Below are 18,349 nucleotides of genomic sequence, written 5' to 3'. Positions count from 1 at the left end.
CTCTTTTATTTTTAAAATGATTAAGGAGAAAGCCAGGAAAGTGCTTTAGGAAATTCAGGAGTCTAGAGTTTTGTCTTTGAAGTACCTCGTTCATGTTTTCTGTTTTTTTGTCCTCTTTTTCCATTTTCTTTCAATCATATATATTGTTTGTCCCATTTGTATTCATCAAATGCTCATCACTGCCATTTTGTTTCCAATAAAGTTTTTACATTAAAAACATCTTCTGCCATTCTGTTTCATCCCACCTTTCCTCATCGTGGAAGCAGGACCTCGTTAGCTCATGTGTCATATTTTTAATTGGAAGATTTTTGGTTCTAGTTTTCCTTTTTTCTCTCTAAAATTCCTCTTTGATGTTCTGTCAACGACTTTCTTCTTCCAGAAAATTGAGAATGGACGCTTTGCGAAATACAGATACTTTGCTCACGCTAACATCAATGAGTCTGACTTTCTCATGATCACCAAGAGGTGAGTCGCCACAAACATGCAGCGTCCGGTGTTTTGTCCTCATACATTTACTTGCATCTCCATTAACTTTATTTACTCTGCTTTTCAGGGGAATCTTTTTTGTGACCAGAGGCACGTTTGGTCAGCTGACCTGTGAGTGGCAGTACCTTTTTGAGGAATTCACGATGGACCCAAGGATCGACGGGGGACGGCGGCTTCGCATCGAGGCCAAGGTACAGTCACTATTAGCTAAATAAGAAATACCTTAATAAGAAATATTGGGTCGTTTCAAATGTTTTTGTCAAAACTAAACTTTTCTTTACTGCAGGAAAGAGTCAAATCTGTTTTTCATGCTAAAGAATTTGGAAAAATCATAAACTTCAGAACTCCTGAGGTTGCAAACGTAAGTTAACTCTAAAAGACTCTCCTTGCCTTGTTGTCACAATACATTCCTTAATTTAAACTAATCTGTTTATTTTCAGTGGGTTCTTGAGAAATTAAAGGATGCCAGAGACAGTTTATCCAAATACTGACTCCTGGAGAAGAAGGAAAAATGCTTTACATGCACCTGATGTGTGCGCTCCAGTGCCTTTGCTCTTTACTGCATGCCTCCCCTATATTTACCTCCATGTATGATCAGTCCACAAAATATGCTGCATGTTTACTTTTTGTAAAAGATGGGGACGATTGTGTGCATTTTAAGAAAAAGTGCTAAAAAAGTTTCATAAAATTAGGAGCACTTGAACGAAACTTTCTTTCATGGCACTTGTACGTTTTGCACAAATATGTTTAATGTGTTGGTAATTATAAAGAAATAAACTAATTCTGTCATTAAATTATCATCTTTATCGGTTTATTAGCTCATAGAGGAAGACTGAGGCCCAACTAACTACAACTGTAGCACATTAAACGCCAAACCTTATATTTGACTGGATTGTCTATAAGGGACACATTTAAATAAATGCAATTATAACTGTTCAAAGTGTGCTTTTTTTTTGGGGGGGGGGGGGGGGGGGTTCTTCTATTTTTTGCCCCATTTTGACATTAGTCTGAGCAATAAACAGATTTACATTCATACTTTTTTTATTTTCACTGAATGTATACATATCAAACTGCTGTATGTTTTTCTAAGATGATCCATTGTCGCATCACACATTCGTAATGTTTTTATGCTTCATATGCAACTCTAACCATTTTATTGATTTAATTTAACAACAATTGTTCTCTAATGTAGTGATTAAAGGTTTACTTTTTTTTATGTCCATGCTGTTGAGAATAAAAGGTTTCAACTCCTGTATTTTTTTCCTCCAGAAAACAAACACATCATTGTCTTCTTAGTTCACTAGCTTTGTTTATTGAATAGTACCAGAAATAATAGAATTTGTGCATAAAATAAACACTACTGAGAATACTAGAGTATGTACATGTACATGAGGGGAAAGTTTGGATTTTATTGAACACAAAAACAAACTAATGAGGCCTAAAAGGAAACGTTATTTCGGTCAAATGTTACCTCAACCAACTGTATTTTTTAAAGTAATTTACACATGTCACATACTTTCTACTTCTCTGAAGTATCACAGCACACATTTCTAAAGATGAATATCACGTTTACATTAACTCCACACACGGGTTCTTTCTGTATTTTGAATTGCTGCATCTGCTTTGTCATGAATTCATATTTGGACCTGCACAGTTTGTGGCATTAGGTCAAGTCTAGGAATTCTGTAGGATGTGTTGGTCTTGCCGCCGTCTTTTACACCAGGTTGAAGTCCTTGAGGTTGGCTGTGAGGATGGTGTCTTTGACTGCCACAAAGACGAAGCGGATGTTTTCAGTGTCGGTGGCGCAGGTGAAGTGAGGGTACAGCTTCTTGCTGGGGTTTTGTTCTTGGTACATTTTGAGGATGAAATCTTGAGCTGCTGATGGATCCTGCTTGGGTCCTGTAATTCAGAATTAATACCTTTATTGAACTGAGAAAAAAGAAAAAGACCAGTTCTATACTGCTGCCAAAAGGAAATGAAGAACTTAAAATGACCTTATATACACAATTAAATGGGAAATATGAATAATCTTAGTTTAATAAAAAAGTTGAAGTGTCTAAAGAAAAAATGTTTTGTCTTAGAAAAAAAATGCAATTGTATAGTAAAATAGTAATTTAAAAAAGCTTGTTTCACTTTCACATAAGCCTAATTCTCCAGTTTTTGTGCTGGTCCTAACCAGTTAGAAATCATGACATGTTAAGCAATGAAGAACATGTGTGCTGTTCTCAGTATGTCTGCTGTTCTCAGTATGTCTGCATACTTTTGCTTAAGGCGGAAATACTCAACTGCCTGGAAGCTGAATTCGTTCCTATCGTTTTGGGGGATTTCATGACTGAATAGGAAAAGGTGATGCAAAACAGCTGTGTCTCCACTAGAGGGAGCTCTGGTGTCCGACACCACAAACACCTGCTTTCTTCATGATTCGTTTGGGCCAAACTCACCTGTAAATCCAGGAAAGTATGTAGAAAGGTGAGAATGCATGATCTTCTCTTTGAGGATGTCGGTCTTGTTAAGGAAAAGTATAACAGAGGACTTCTCAAACCAGGGGTATGTGATGATCGTTTTGAAGAGAGCTTTGCTCTCCTCCATTCGGTTCTGGAACCAGTAGAATAAAGAGATGATGAGATCAAAAAATCTAAGAGCATCACTTGATTTGGAGCAGGACTCTCACCTCATTGTCACACTCTGCTAGAACCTGGTCGTACTCGCTGAGAGCCACCAGAAAGATGATGGAGGTGACGTTCTCAAAGCAGTGAATCCACTTCCTTCTTTCTGACCTCTGACCTCCCACATCCACCATCCTGGCAACGAAACAGATGACACAGTGATGGGCATGGTTTCTATGTAACGTGTTGGTTACAGCTGTGCGCGCTGTGTCCCACCTGAAAATGACGTTCTCCATGTCAAAGGGGTACTCGATGATCCCTGTGGTTGGCACTCGAACTCTGAGGATGTCCTGAAGATCGGGTAAGTACGACGGCTTTGAGATCCGGTCCAGATCTGAGAGATAGCTGGAAGCAAGGGCAGAAACAGGATCATAAGGTTTCTGTGGGGTTTTAGCAACCATAAAGGATGCATCTAATTATAAATCCAGTGCTCATTAGATAAACTGTGAAGCGAAATGTAGCATCTTTCAAGGCAAGTTTCAGCGAAACCTGCTCACAGTGAGACTCAACTGCCTGTGTAGGATAGGACAGAAGCTGAATGACAAAACATTTGCATGTCAAGAGTTGGTGCAAAGGCTGTGTGTAAGTTTTTTTCCTCACTATTTGGTGGAGTCAGACAGCTGGTACTCTCTACGCCTGTCGTAGCATTCCTGAATTCCACCATCATTCCACAGACTTCGGATTCCCGCCACCAGGTCCTGATTAAATTCCTCCACTTTGTCCACTTCCACCTCCAGAACTGCGTTTGCATGGTTCTGTTGACATAGTATGGCATAAAAAAATAATTGGATAACTTGGTTCAGTCTCAAGTGAAATAAAGTAAAGTAAACCATAAATTCATCCACACGTGTCACTTTGGGGAGATTCCAAATTGCTTCTTAAAGTTTTGGGACTCCCAGAGAGCTGCAGTTAATCGTGGTCTTTTAGTGGAGAAAACATGGAACAGTGGTGGCTAAATGACTGCAAGATCTGAAAACTACTGAAAATTCTAAACATCTTAGCAAACGCAGGCCTCACTAAAATAAGGATTTAGAGAAAAACAAGCAAAAGATACAATTGAACAAGAAGAGCCCAAAGGCTTTTTTTCTTACATCTCCACATTTTAAATTCAGATTTAAAACACAAAAAAAACATTTAGGCAACAAACACAGTGGTGGTTGTGTAATGGTATGGGGCTGCTTTGCCATAACCGATGGAAACATTAAGTCTGGTTTTTACAAGAAAGTCAGAAAGACAAAATAATCTGTTTTGGACTGACTTTATTGTGGGAACTTAATCCTGATTGGAAAGCAGGAACATTGCTTGAAAACCCACTTTGATTATCTTTTGATCTATTTTTAAAGTGTTTCCAGAGGTCTTTCAATCATGATTATGCCGTTTTGCCAAAACCAACAAACCTGTTTTGTTTTCTTAGTTCGGCAGGTCGGCAGCAGTATGTTAAAAATCCACCTCAGAGTTCTGGGCAGAACTGTTGGCTTATCCTTACCTCCCATCATTCATCTGTTTATGTGCTCACCCGCTAGCTCACCTCACAGCCCCTCACAACCCCCAGGCTAACATTATGGGTGCAACAAAAAGGGTGAGCAATATTGGAGCTATTCAGCCATACAGCTTTGAGCCAGAGGCCAGCTTAGACGAGGAAAACAAAGACGTACATGGATCTATTTGTCTGCAAGTGGATGCATCAGAATGGAGCGGAGCAGGCAGCTCGTGGCCTCACGATTGTAGCTTCTATGTCACAACTACAAACCTTTTCCAGCAGCATGTTTTTGGGTGCTCCTGATTAACAGCAGTGTTAATAAAGAAAATACTCAGAAATGGTATTTTGAGCTTAATTTTCTGTATATATGTTCTCCATCATGAGATAAAATGCCACAAGAACCTGTTAAAAACACCAAAAACCTGACTGATTTTAGAGTGGGCATTTAAAAAACAAAAAAAATATGACTGAAGTCAAATAGTGGGTCAAAATTGTTCAGATATCCAAAAACAACCATCAGAAACCCCTGACTGCTTTTGTTGTCGGTTTAAATAATTATCAGAACAAATTCTCCCTTAATAAACAATATAACAATCATACATATTTTTTTTTAAACCGGATTTCTCTTTGTGCTTTAGCCACATTTCGATGCACAGAGACGCACTCTACCTGGTTCTGTGGATCAGCGAATGATATATTCAGCGCCCCCATGGCTCGGATCATGGCCTGCATTGAGGTGTAGATGTTCTGGTAGACTAGTTTAGCGTAGCTCTTCTTGTCCTCATCCGAGTATCCCCCTCCATGGATGATCCTCATCTGTTTGATGAAGGTGCTCTTTCCACTCTCACCAGTGCCTGTAAGACAGGGAGCAGAACGCTGTTGGAGCTGCTTGAGTTCATTCTTTCTCTTTTTTTGTTATCATAGTATTGAATTAAAGTTTAAATGGGTTAGAAGTGCAGCTGACAGAATTGCAGAGCTTCCGCAGCGTTCCTACCTTTCGTCTTTGTTAGGCAGCATTGATTAAAACAGCAAACTACAGTCTGTCAGGGCAAAAACAAGAAAAACTGAAATTGACTTGTAAGTTAGTCACTAACATGAGTCTGAAAACAGATTTTTACAGTCTGCACAGTAAATCACATCAATGAAAATTGAATTGTATGACTTCATGTTTTTTATAATTATGATGACGCCCACTGAGATGACTCTTGTTGTAATATTGGGCTATATAAATACAACTGAATTTCACTGAAATGAAAAGCAAAAGTTTATGTCTTAGTCGCATACGGTGGCCAAGTAATCTCCGGTAAATCTCTTTCATTTGCAAAGTTGAGATTTCTATGAAAAAAAATGCAGAGGAGAGACAAGAATTATCTTTTGTAGTTTAACTTTACCACTCAATTATATTTGGAGGCTTTTATGGGTGTAATTGTGTCCTCTTTTTGACAAAATGTGTGTACATTTCATCCCGACAGGTGGGTTTTTGTTTGGCCCACACGAGAAGAGTCCATGAGTCAATCTAACTTTATTTAACCACACAAAGGGACAAATACCCAGACATCACAGGTTCTTCTTCATCTACACCACAAATCTCTTAAACAAATATGTATGCAAGCATGTCACATTAGGTGGGTCGGCTGTACAGTGAGCTGCAGTCCAAGTGTGGGATTTCTGGCGTGCATTTGCATCCCTGCCTCTTGGGTTTCATCAGCGTCCAGACTGGACTGTCCGACAGCATTTTCTGCTGTCGAGACTGTTTTGCATGGCGTCATGAAAACTAGCATCTTTACATCTTAGCAAACAAAGTTTACACAAATCGCCGGCATTTGAATGTACCTTGTTTACAAGTCAAGTTTCTTGGAGATGATGGTCGGGGTTGTGTAAGAAACCCGGCTGACTTGAGAGCAAAGGCAAATCCCGATCTGCATCTCTGCTGAGTCAGATTTTGGTTTTGCTTTGGATGAGATCAGCTCCCCCTGCTCACTTCAGTGTTGATGAGATTGTCCAAAAACAGAGGGACCATTTTTCAAAAAAAAAAAAGCAACAATTACATCTTTTAATTTTTATTTAGACAATGAAATATTGAGGATAATGGCAGACCGATGTGGAAATGTGCTGTCTGTCATCCCTGCAGCTATAATTAAGGAAATCATCTGTATTATATTCAATAATAATAATCTGAAGAAAGTCCATCCATCCGTTTTCCTTATCCCAGCTACTGTTGGGTGAAGGTGAGGTTGACAGTTTGCTAGACTGTTGAGGGACAAGAAAGGACGTTTAGTACAGAAGCACTTTTTAAAAACAGACCTGCGTCTGCACTTCGTGGTTTCAGAAAAATGTCTTTGTATCACAGACATGAACGCTTCTGTTGATATTTTACACAGATTCAACAGATGTGCCACATAGGCTGTGCTCCGTCTTTTTAAGGTGACTTGTGGATTCATGTGTGGCTGCAGCAATGCAGGTCAACAAAAAAGGTTTGTTTTACAAAATAAGAAATTCCTGAAAAGATGCTGCCTCAGTATTTAAGGAGTCAAAAAATACCTAAAATCAAAGAACACATTGATGCAAATATAAGCAGAAGAGAAATTTAGTGACATCAGTCATTAAAGTTATTGTTTAGTACTAACTTAACTTGTTTGCAAACCTCCCACTTTCAGTGCATTACAATCAAAAATAAGGATTTGATGAAGAAGTCAAAACAGAGGAAGCAGTAAAACAGAGCAAAATTCAAATAAATGTAGCTGAACTTTCACAAGCTTGCTTTTTTTCACATTAAAATTGAATTGTTTTTAAATGTGTTCCTATTTTGCTACTCTTAAATTTATTTGTATGTATGTCAGCATTTAGTGCATTTTCTATGTTTAGGAGCCAAATAACGGATTAGTTTGAATTATTTTAGAAGCAGAATTAACTAAAATTGCTCAGTTTCTGTTGATCAGATCCATCTGACTACTTATTAGTGTGAACAAACATTTGTAGTGGTAACGTTTATCTGTGGAGATCTTTGTATTTAACAGAGCTGAAATATTTTGTGTTGCCCAAAAAATGATCAAAATTTAGAATAATGAAAATCGTTTTTATAATTGTCCACATCCTCTGTTTCTTGTATGTTTCACACAGAAAACGTCTGTTTTTCAACATGGATGGAGGTCAGTTTACTGTTTGAAACTGTATTTTTACTGACAGTTATTCAAAGAGCCACACTGCATTATGTAACACCAAGAAATATCTTTAAAAAAAGGATTTTCTTACACACAAATGTTCAATGTAAAGATGTCAGACCAAGTTGAGGATGTCTGAAAGTTGTACTCTACAGCAAAAGCAGTATGTTACTTTAAACTGGATCTTTGTACAGTTTTATTGCCAATAAAAAATGAAAAAATACTCGAAAGTCCAGGTAGATGTAGGTCACACTTACCATTCAAATCAGGAAAAAATTCCAGTTTCAATTTTGACTCAATTTGCATCATTGTAAAATACTGCCCTTCCATTTGCTAGGTTTCTTTTTCTTTTTTACTGGACAGTTCTGAAGTGTCCTATGTGGGGCACATCTCTGGGGGCAGAGCCCGGCCCTCCTGACCCTTACATTCTTTCTGTGGGGGGCAGAATATCCAAACATGTAGGGATTTTGACCCCAAATCCACACTCTGTCACCTGTGCTGACTTCCTCCACAGGTGATCATCCAGCCATGATTATGCAGCATCCAAGTGAACAAATGCAGCTTTTATGCTACAGAGAAAAATAGACGCACAGTCGATTGTGGGACTTTGCACAAAAAAAGAAGAAAGGTCCCTGCAACCCCTTTATGCTTGACCCTATTTCCAATTATATAAAAAAAAATACCAAAAATACTCAAATACAATTTTTCCATTCAAGGTGATGCTAGATTTAGTGGAGTCCATATTTAATGATATGTACGGATTAGACGGGATTAACAAACAGATTGTTCCAAATATTCATCAACGCAAAAAAAAAATCATCTTTATTTTTCCTGTGAATCTTAACTGATGTCATCAGATTTTAAATGTATTATTTCTGTATATTTGAGTGTAGCTCTTGTTTTGTTTCCTATGGACCTTGTCGTCTTTTTTTTAATTTTTAACAGGGAAACTAAAACTAACAGTGAAACTAAACATTAAAAATTTGTTATTTAGTTATTGCCTGAATTAGGACAGAGCGGATATATTTTCAAAAATCATCTACTGTAGTTTGACATCTTCATTAACTCTGGCATGAATTCAACAAAATGATTTCAGTATTTTTTTTCCAGATTATTTTGATTTGCAAGACATTCCTTCAGTTTTAGCTTGTGAAAAATGGGTTTGCGTTTGCTTTTAGTCTACTTTATGAAGAGCTGAAATCAGTTGTGACTGGTTACTTTAATGAAATCCATCCACCCATCCATTTTCTGAACCCACTGGATCTCTTTTTGGGCCACAGGATTGCTGGAGGGCTACTGTTGGGCGAGGGGGGGGGTCACCAGTCTAAGCAGGGCCACACACAGACAGGGTAATGAAATCCACTGACAGTCATTCTGTTCAGAGACTATAATCTGTAGATTACAGTGTCTCATTTGTTAACAAAATTGTACTTTACATTTTTATATGACTATTTGTTTCCTTTAGAGTACTGTGCAGTTGGACATAAGTGTTTTGAAGTTTAAATAAAGGAGTTTTTAATGTGAACTGTCACCTGCTTTAGGAAAATCACAGGGTTTTTTTTTTTTTTTGCTCTGTCTGACTCATCTTTTTTCCCTATTTTTGGTTTCGGCTCCCACCTGCCTCCTTTTTTTTAAACACTAACGTATAATATTGTCCTTATTATTTTTTTTTTTTTTACAGATTTGTTCCATCCCTGCAGAAAAAGCTGATCACTCATTCGAACTGAACGCCATGCCATTCCACAGCACTCCCAGATTAAACTGGATCGGCCATGAATGAAGGTGCGTTGAGCTCTTGTGGCTTGCTGTTGTGTTTTGAGGGAAAACTTTGGAAGAGAACAGTGGCTGCAAACATGTGCCTCGTCGTGGATTTGCATGATGTTTGCATGAGACGCGCGACGAGCAGCGAGTTATGGTTTTCAAATACACCACACTGCGCTCCCACACTGCTGCTGCTGCTGCTGCTGCTAACGCTGCCTCAGCAGGAAAGAGCAGCGACTCCGCGACAGATCATTCCACATTTCCCCCTGAGTCACCATCATCCCCTCGTTCTTCCTGGCTCTGAGTTCTTCGAGTTGCGGCTCCTTTCGCGACTACATAGCGTTTGATCTCGTCAGTGGTTGGATTTAACCCATAAGAACACATAGTGACATCAGTGTAACAGAAAAATATCAGAAATGGATTCTGTGGTCCACTTGGTAAAATAGACTTTATTTGATTTTTGAGAAAAATGGGTCTGGGTTCTTATGGGTTAAGACTTTTTTTTTTATTGTACACATTTACTGTACATTTATGTTTTATCCCCCCCACCCATCATATTTACTACAAAAATGTCAACCGTGCGTAAAAGCGCCTTTACGCACTCGGATAATTCACAATGTCGGGCAAGTGACTCCCAAACTGTAATTTATGAGAATAGCTGTTCATGTTATTTTTAAGTAATCTCTTACTTTACATTGTTAGCTACATGTCTGATTACTTGACTGATAGATTACTTTAGTTCCATTCCTTAAATGCCTGCAGAATTTAAACTCTGAATTGAAAATGGAGAACTTTTTATTTTTTATGGGACGTGATGTGAATTTATATTGTTTTTTATATAAGTAAAATCACAGAGAATAATTGCAAGACCTACACAAAACCTTAACCAGTTTAGTTCTTTAGTTCCACTTGAAAAAAAGTTGAGAGCAGAGACTATAAGGGGACTTTGTGTCTCAGACAAATGCTATTTGTTGAAAAAAAAAAGAAGTTTAAAAGGAATATATTTGTTGGTTTCCAACAACAAGGCAGACAGATACTTGTCTAAAACAAAACAAAACAGGACACTCCTATAAGACCTCAAGAGTGAAACATAAGGGTTTGGATTTATGAAGCCTGACCGGAAACAGGCTGATTAATTTAATGAAAAATGAATGAAAACAAAATAAACAAACAAACTTAAAGAAAAAATGAATGTGGCATTTTATAAATATTGTCAATGCCACTTGGTTTGAACGTTTACCTTTTGGTGGTTTTTATCTCACATGCAGAAACTTGCAGTTGTATCAATTCTTTTATATTTGTATTTATTCTTTTAACAGCCCTATTGCTTTTCCACAAGTTATTTAAAAGTAATTTATTGAATACTTATAATGTTAAAATAGAAATAAATAGAATTAAAGCATGATGTGGACTTGTAAAAAAGGGCCTGACAAAAGGGGGGCAAAAATAGGATTTGTTAGTGATTCTGTAAGCCGTTCCACTTAAATAGATAAGACAGGTCTGTAATGTTCTTCATAGATACAACGCAACTGCGAGAGATGGCACGTAAAAAAAAGGTGAAATCACAGTGTCTGATTTTTAATAAATTTATAATGGAAAATACGTTTTAGCTCCAACAACCAAACTAGAATTCTATTCCTCACAAATCTGTTACTTCTTTGAGCAGCTTTTCTGTCCTCCACTTGTTACCTGTATTAAATTGAACTGTTATCTGTCTAAGACACCTTTCCACACCGTCAAACAATCAGACGGCAACTTCTCCACCATGACCAACTGGATGATCTAGAGGAGGATTGGGAGGATGTCACATGGTCAGATGAGACCAAATGTGGACATTCTTGGTAGAAAACGCCACTTGCCGGTGTTGGCGAAAATGCTGGGTTGCAGCAAGAACACCATATCCCCTGTGAAGCATGAGAGAGGAAAGGTCATGGTTTGGGGCTGTTTTTCAAGGGGAACTAAGGAAAGGAAGAATGGGGCCATGTATGCTGAGATTTTTGACCAAAACCTTCCGTCACTTAGAGCCTGGAGGATGAAACATGGCTGGATTTTCCAGCAGGACTATGATCCTAAACACATCACCCGCATAACAAAGGAGGTCAGGAATTGTCTAGCCAATCTCTGGACCTCAACCCCAAAAATAATCTGAGGAGGGAGTTGAAAGTCTGTGTTGTCAAGTGACAGCCCCCAAAACAATCACAGCTCTCAAGAAGATCTGCATGGTGGAATGGACCAAAAGACAGTAAAAAACCTGGTGATGACCTACAGGAAATGTTTGACATCTGTCATTGACAACCAAGATTATATTACAAAGTGTCACAGTGAACCTTCGTTTTTGACCTTAATGTTATATTTGTCAAAGTAATCTAAAAAATAAATCCTACAATGCGATTTTCTTGGTTATTTTTTACGTTCTATCAAATTAAGTGTATTTATGATAAACAATACAGACCTCTTTTTTTAAATTGAGACAATATGCAGAATCAATGACTGACAAATACTTTTTTTGCCTCCCTGTCCTCAAATTTCTGAACAAGTAAAGGAATGATTTTCCTCCAAATGTATGAGTACACAACCTACCACAACTACACAACCTTGTTGCAGTAAAAAGTGCCTAAAACAAGAAAAAACACCATCAAACGATTTGAAACCAAATCCTCAAACTATAAAAGAAAACCTTTTATCAAAACAATGACTCTCCTTATGAAGTGATGTCAGTGTATCTATTCTGTAAATATGTTTTAAAATGTGCTGAATCCCACCGGCCAAACCTGTGTTCAGGTGTGGTCAGGAAGCAGTCACCAATGAAAACTGTCAGTCCTCAAAAAGATGCGACTAGAAAGCCTCGTGTAAAGAACATTCTTGCGACTTTTTTTAAAGCAGAATTGGCTTCCTTCTCGACGGGTCAGCGGGTGAATTCCCCCCACCGCGCAGTGATGCTCACCCAACAGCAGCAGCTTCAGCTCCCTGCGGGAGTCCTTCTTGTCTCTGCGCAGCTGCTCCTCGATGGCGTCGTTGATCCTCTTGGTCTCCCTGTCCTCCGCGGACACGCAGCATCCCGCCATCGCACACACCGACCTGACTCCCTCCAAAAAAGACAAAATGATTCTCAAAGTCTGCTGCTCAAAAGAAAAACGTTGGCAGTCTTTGGGGGAGAGAAAAAAAGAAGAGGGGGAAAAAGGTTCAAAGTTTCAGCATCTTCAATAGAGATGCGTTCTCTTTTTTGAAGTTCCCAAAACTGGAAAAAGTTGCCCCCCACTGGCTCCCTCTGTGACAGATCTCTTTATGACCCTTCGGGGCAATAAGGGGAAGTTCGTGTGAACCTCAGAGACACTTGCCGAACATTTCCCTGAACAATGAGAGGGCGTGGCGATGGCTGCAAATAGCTGTGGATAAAAAGGAAAGTCGAGCTCTTCAGCCTGAACGTCGCTCACCTACACCTGTAAGGGCTGATGAGGGTAAAAATACAACAGGTATTCCTGTTAGGTGTGAAGATAAAAGCGCAAAAAGGCGTTTGTCGTGAGGTGGAAAACTTCACAATCCTGTGGAGTCATTTAAGTGAAGGTCCGGAGACGCTTTTTTTATATCAATACCTCAAACAGCCGCTAGGGGGCATGCCGGCCAATGAGGAAATGCGCCAGACGCGTCTTTTGCGCTTCAGGAGCGACTTTTTCCGGAAGATAAGAGCGGGGTCTTTCTGGTACAAGACCATCATCATGAGCGCGGGCAGAAATGAGACAACACTTTCCATGTTTGTTTGCATGTGTGGGCGCTAAAAAAAATGAAGACAAAGATGAAGATCAGTGAATTTAAAAAAAAAACAAATGATCCTCAAAAAGTTTGGATTCTTTGTGAAATGGAAAAAAAAAACATCAGGAAAGTAGTTAATAAAACAAACAAGAAAAACAAGTTAATGGATCAAAAGGTTTTTTTTTTATAAAACTGAGCTCTCGATGTACTTTATAATAAGAAAACAGTTTAAATGTAGTAAAGCATCTTTTAAAATGCATTTTAAGAGCAGAAATTACAATAATATTCAGATATTTGTCTAATGTAGGTTTTGAGCAACTCCAAACTTTTTTCTTTTTACTATTTAATAAAGACCCCCAACCCTGTTTTCTTGTTTCAAGAGCTTTCTAAAAAGAAAAAAAGGAATCCTAAATGGAAGTTAGAAAATTGTTAGATTTAATGTAATAAAAATAGGTTGACCAATATGCCGTAACCTCTCACTTTCTGCATGTAGTGGTGCCATAAACTTTAAGTTGAGTTCACTGGTTATATACTAATAGATTTAAATGATGATACTTTAGGGAAGGTTGATATGTTCAGGTTTAAACCAAATATCTGCAAGGATCTGTGCTTTAAGTTTAGATTTCTTGGTTTTATTACTTTAATTGACCTTAGATGAACTCATGCTTTCGGTTGTTTTAGGTCTGATCTTGTGGAAATACCTCCGTTTAGGTTTTCTCATGACTTATGGGGTTATTTTTTGTCAGTTTGTCTTTAACAAAAACACTTCAGTCCCCTACACCCACTCTTCAGTCTGTTGCATTCATAGATATTTTCTTCTCTGGATTTTGAAACTGGTGAGGCGTGATCAGTTTAAAGTCCAGCCCAGAGCAGACCAAACTTTAACTATACTACTACTACTAATAATTATAAAGGTTCTTAAAGACCCAGTCCGATAAAATATTGAGTCCACGTTTGAATGTAAGATGCACTCTGATGAAAACTGTGTTTTTAGTCTTTTTAACATGTGGCAGAAGACATGTAGAAAAATTTCAGATTAAAACTGTATTTCTTTATTCAAATCATTGAGAATCAGGAAAAGGTGAAAGAATGTTGGTGGAAAAAGCTTGCAGGTGGGAAGCAGGATCTACAACAGTTAGTCCGCTCCGTTCCTGACGCATCTGCTTGTAGACGATTAGATCCGTGTACATCTTTGTTTTCCTCGTCAGGGCTGGTGTCTGGATCTAAACTGTACGGCCTGATAGCTCCAATGTTGCTCGCCATTTTTGCTGCACTGCTAAAGTTGAGAGGGGCTGTACGCTAGTGTGTAAACAAGTCTATGATGGGAAGTGGGGGCGGGCTTAACCCCTTGTGCTATCCTAGGCACTTTACCGTTGGGAGTTGGGTCATCTAGACCCACTAGACAGTGCTCTGAACCTTTTTCTTCAATGATTTGTGATCTTCACTGGTGTCCATGGATTACATGAAATCTTTCCACCTTTATCCACCTTTGTCATGGTAGGGGGAACACGTCAATGTAAGGGTGGGGTCATCTAAGATAGCACAAGGGTTAATCTGCACTAATAGTACTGCCCACAAGTCAGAGGTGAATTTCTGATCAACTCCTGCTGCTCTGCAGAAACTGTGTCCTAGAAAATGAATTTTTTGTGTGTGTGTGTGGTTTAAAAACGGCATAATCATCATTAAAAGTAAAAACACTGGAAAAAGTTTTACAATAGAACAAAAGATGATCGGAGGGAGATTTCAAGGTTGGCCTATAGGTGTCATTTATAATATCCTTGGAAAATATCCTTGAGTGTTTTAGAAATCAAATGAACGTTGATAAAACCACTGATGTTTAAAGTGTGATAGAGATAAATGCTGCACGTGTGTGAAGTAGTCGGCCATGTCCCCTTTGCACATTACCCATCCATCCTCTACCTGCTTCACCTCCCTCGGTTTCACGGTGTAGCCGGAGTCTACCCAGCTCCTGTTGGGTAAAGCCGGGGTGCACCCTGGACCCTGCAGTCCCTCACAGAGACAGACAAGCACTCACATTCACCTCTAAGGAACAACTTAAAGCTTTTGAGTGAAGCTATAAAGCTTTTAGACTGTGGGAGGAGAAAACCAAGAAACACGAGAACATGCAAACTCCACACAGACAGGATTTGAACCTGTGAGCTGAAAGTGCTAACCACTGCACCACCGTGCAACCTTTTCAAAGTAAAACAGCTGGATTTTTTTTTTAATAAAAGGGGATTTTTATTCCAGATGTGATTTTGCTGGTAAAATCAAAATTTAAAATGATGATCTGACATCTGTTGGGTTTGATTTTTGCACTAAAAAGCTCAAAATGTCAAATGAAGAGAATAGAGAACTGCCTTTGTTTCAGTCAAACCTTGTTAGTTGACAGTTAGGCTGTACTCGTGATGTTCTTCACGTAGAGAGAATATGGAGGCGCACACGTGGTTTTCACCCCCACAGCCAAAATCCAACAGAAAAGGAGCCAACAAAGAGGTCAAAACAAACATGTCGCTTCATTTAGAAACATGTTAAAGGGGTGCGAGTTTATGGAAACAAGGAAACATTTTACAGTCTGCAGATCATCATAAACACTGTTTCAGAACGACTAATTGACTGTGCATCTTCAGGACGTGGGTGCAAAGAAACCCCAGTGTGCAGAAAAGACCTTCTTCTTCCGAGGAGCTCAGGATGTGAGGCTGGCAGCAGGCTGCAGGGGGATTTGATGGCAGCCATGTGTCGCCCTTCGCACATGAGCTGGAGCCGCTACCGGAATGAGGGGAAGAAGCCAGCTTCAACACGGCTTGAGGTGGACGCCAGCAGGCCGCTCCCAGAGTCCTTTGTGCTTCGTTTTCAGCACAAACCTCAATCATGCTTCACATTTTTGTCAATTAACTTCTGTTTTATCAGAATTCTGTCAGCGTAAATGTTTTTAAAAACACTTTCAATCTTTATTAAACAGGAAAAAAAAACATGGACAGGTTCTTCTTCGTGAACCGCTGGGTAAACTCTGCTCTGTGTGAATCCAGACTTTTAGGTGTTTTTTTTTCCTTTATGAAAAGAACAGTGCAAATGGCCACCTTACAACAGCAAGGACACAGCGTCCTGATCAACACGGGTGTGAGTGCAAACTCCAAACCACCTCCCCGCCTGCCAACCTGAAGAAGAGCGTTTTGCCAGGCCCCGCCGTTCGCTGAGCACCTTTCACCAATGTGTGTCTCTTTAAGGTTCTGTCGCTTCACCTGCTCAGACAACAGCAAGACCTCCAACTGAAGGCTGGTGGGCCTCCACACACTGCAACAGAGAAGCCCCTTCAGGCAGTTCAATGCACTGCGGTAAGGAATTTAAGACATGAATCGGATGTGAAAGCTGTACAGAACAAAAATCAATAAAATGCCAGAGTTCTGGTTTGAATCTGCTCATGTGTTTACAGTGAACTGCACTGATGTTGCATTAGCTACATGTGCTATACGTCAAAGCAGCTCCCAGGGCTTTCCCACTACAGCTAAGCCGAAAACCTTAGGAGAGGAGAAGTTCTGGCTTCTTTTCTCAGAACATGGGACTACAGAGGCACAGCTTTTCAATAAGGCATTATGTACACATGAACTGTTGTGTTTTCTCCTGTCATTCCATAAATAAATGAACACTGTGCCATCGACAGGAAACGTGGCAATCAAGGTGGAGGAGAGAAAAGCACCTCTGAAAGTCCGAATGACTCTCTGCAAATGTCCTTGTAGCTGCAGCACAGGGAGGAATGCTGGGAGTTCAACAACACTGCAGATACGTTAGATGCAAAATAAAGGATTAAGGAGTGATTTTATCCTAGTCACATGACCTGCGCTCTGTTCTGAAAACTGGACTGAACTCTGACCAGTAGCCCTGTAAATGAACTTAATCTGCTGTTTTTGCTGAATAAAAAGTCCATTTCAACCCAAAACACCTCATGAAGACGCTGCCATACCGCGACCTGATCTGACAATCTGATACTAAAAAAAAAATCATCTTAATGCATTTGTCCAGCTCAATAAGGTTTCCTTCTTTAGAAAAAAACAACTCAGAATTCTCCCCTTATAAAAACCCCAAAACAAACATGTAAATAATAAAATTAACCGATTAATCATTAGACAAACATATCAATTACAAAGATACATATTTTCATTACAGCACATTCAATCTGCCAAAAAAAGGTCATGGTTACAAAGTCAACAAAGATGCTGCCATATATATATATATAGAGAGAGAGAGAGAAAGAGAGAAAGAGAGAGAGAGAAAGAGATGTATATACAATGATTTTAGCATTCATAATTGCACTATGCCTCAATTCATGTCAATTACAGGCTTATTTTCTAGAGATTGGTACAAAAAAAAAATAGTTGAAGTAATTTGGAGCTGTGGGTAAAGAGACTTACTTTGGTACAAACTGAACATCAACACCCGGCCCTTCTAACACGGCAATGGGCCAAGTCTTCTGCTGTAACACTTCGACAGTCAGGAGAGCCGGGCTTTGGACGAGCACAGAGACACGGCTGTCAATGCTCTGCAGGCCAAGGGGGAGGGGCAGCGTCCCTGCATGCAGCCTTACGATTGGACAGTTCGAGCAGTTCGGCGTGCTGCAGAAGTGCCTGGGTCAGACCGGCCTGTAGTGCAGCTTCAGTCAGTCTGGGTCAGTTAGTGTGTGAGGGAGGGGGCGGGGCAAATCTTACTGACTTGGTTGAATACATCCGTCCTTTGCAATACTTCTTGTTCATCAGTGGAGTGTTTGGCGTTGGCGGTAAACATACACTTGGTAACAAGTGTTATCGTGGCACAATGATGGAGTCGCCTCCTGTGGATCCTGTCAGGCGTGAACGGCAACACTTGATGCTCAAACTGGATTTAAAAAACCAAAACACATCAAAACCCGTGCTACGACCGCTGAAGTGAATGCATCTTAGCAGTAATTACAACAACAACCAGAATAATCACTTAAATCAATCCATATCAAAGGAACCAGAAATAATTTAAAATCACAGTTTTTGTCTACTTTAAATCAGATACTTGCCGTC

General features: G+C 39.3%; 2 protein-coding genes across 2 annotated transcripts in view; one reads left to right on the top strand and one right to left on the bottom strand.

The window, feature by feature from the left end:
• Nucleotides 1–1,422, top strand: part of vps13a (vacuolar protein sorting 13 homolog A) — a 43,318-nt gene extending 41,896 nt beyond the window's left edge. Inside the window, exons 72-75 of the mRNA XM_023958409.1 lie at nt 380–465; nt 554–677; nt 773–847; nt 927–1,422. Of these exons, the coding sequence (XP_023814177.1) occupies nt 380–465; nt 554–677; nt 773–847; nt 927–977 (336 nt within the window). The 3' untranslated portion in view covers nt 978–1,422. The remainder of the gene's footprint in view (nt 1–379; nt 466–553; nt 678–772; nt 848–926) is intronic.
• Nucleotides 1,423–1,778: 356 nt separating this feature from the next.
• LOC101168962 (guanine nucleotide-binding protein subunit alpha-14) lies at nt 1,779–12,879 on the bottom strand. Its single transcript, XM_011479091.3, has 7 exons — nt 12,499–12,879; nt 5,302–5,486; nt 3,753–3,907; nt 3,369–3,497; nt 3,158–3,287; nt 2,928–3,081; nt 1,779–2,385 (listed from the first exon to the last, which is right to left on the bottom strand). Exons 1-7 carry the CDS (start codon nt 12,617–12,619, stop codon nt 2,201–2,203), a joined length of 1,059 nt encoding a protein of 352 aa, XP_011477393.1. The 5' UTR covers nt 12,620–12,879; the 3' UTR covers nt 1,779–2,200.
• Between the last annotated feature and the right edge of the window lie 5,470 nt (nt 12,880–18,349).

Source organism: Oryzias latipes, chromosome 9, assembly GCF_002234675.1.
Source record: "Oryzias latipes chromosome 9, ASM223467v1".
Lineage (NCBI taxonomy): Eukaryota > Metazoa > Chordata > Actinopteri > Beloniformes > Adrianichthyidae > Oryzias > Oryzias latipes.
Note: the sequence above shows the minus strand (reverse complement) of the source record. Positions and strands in the feature narration are given on the sequence as shown.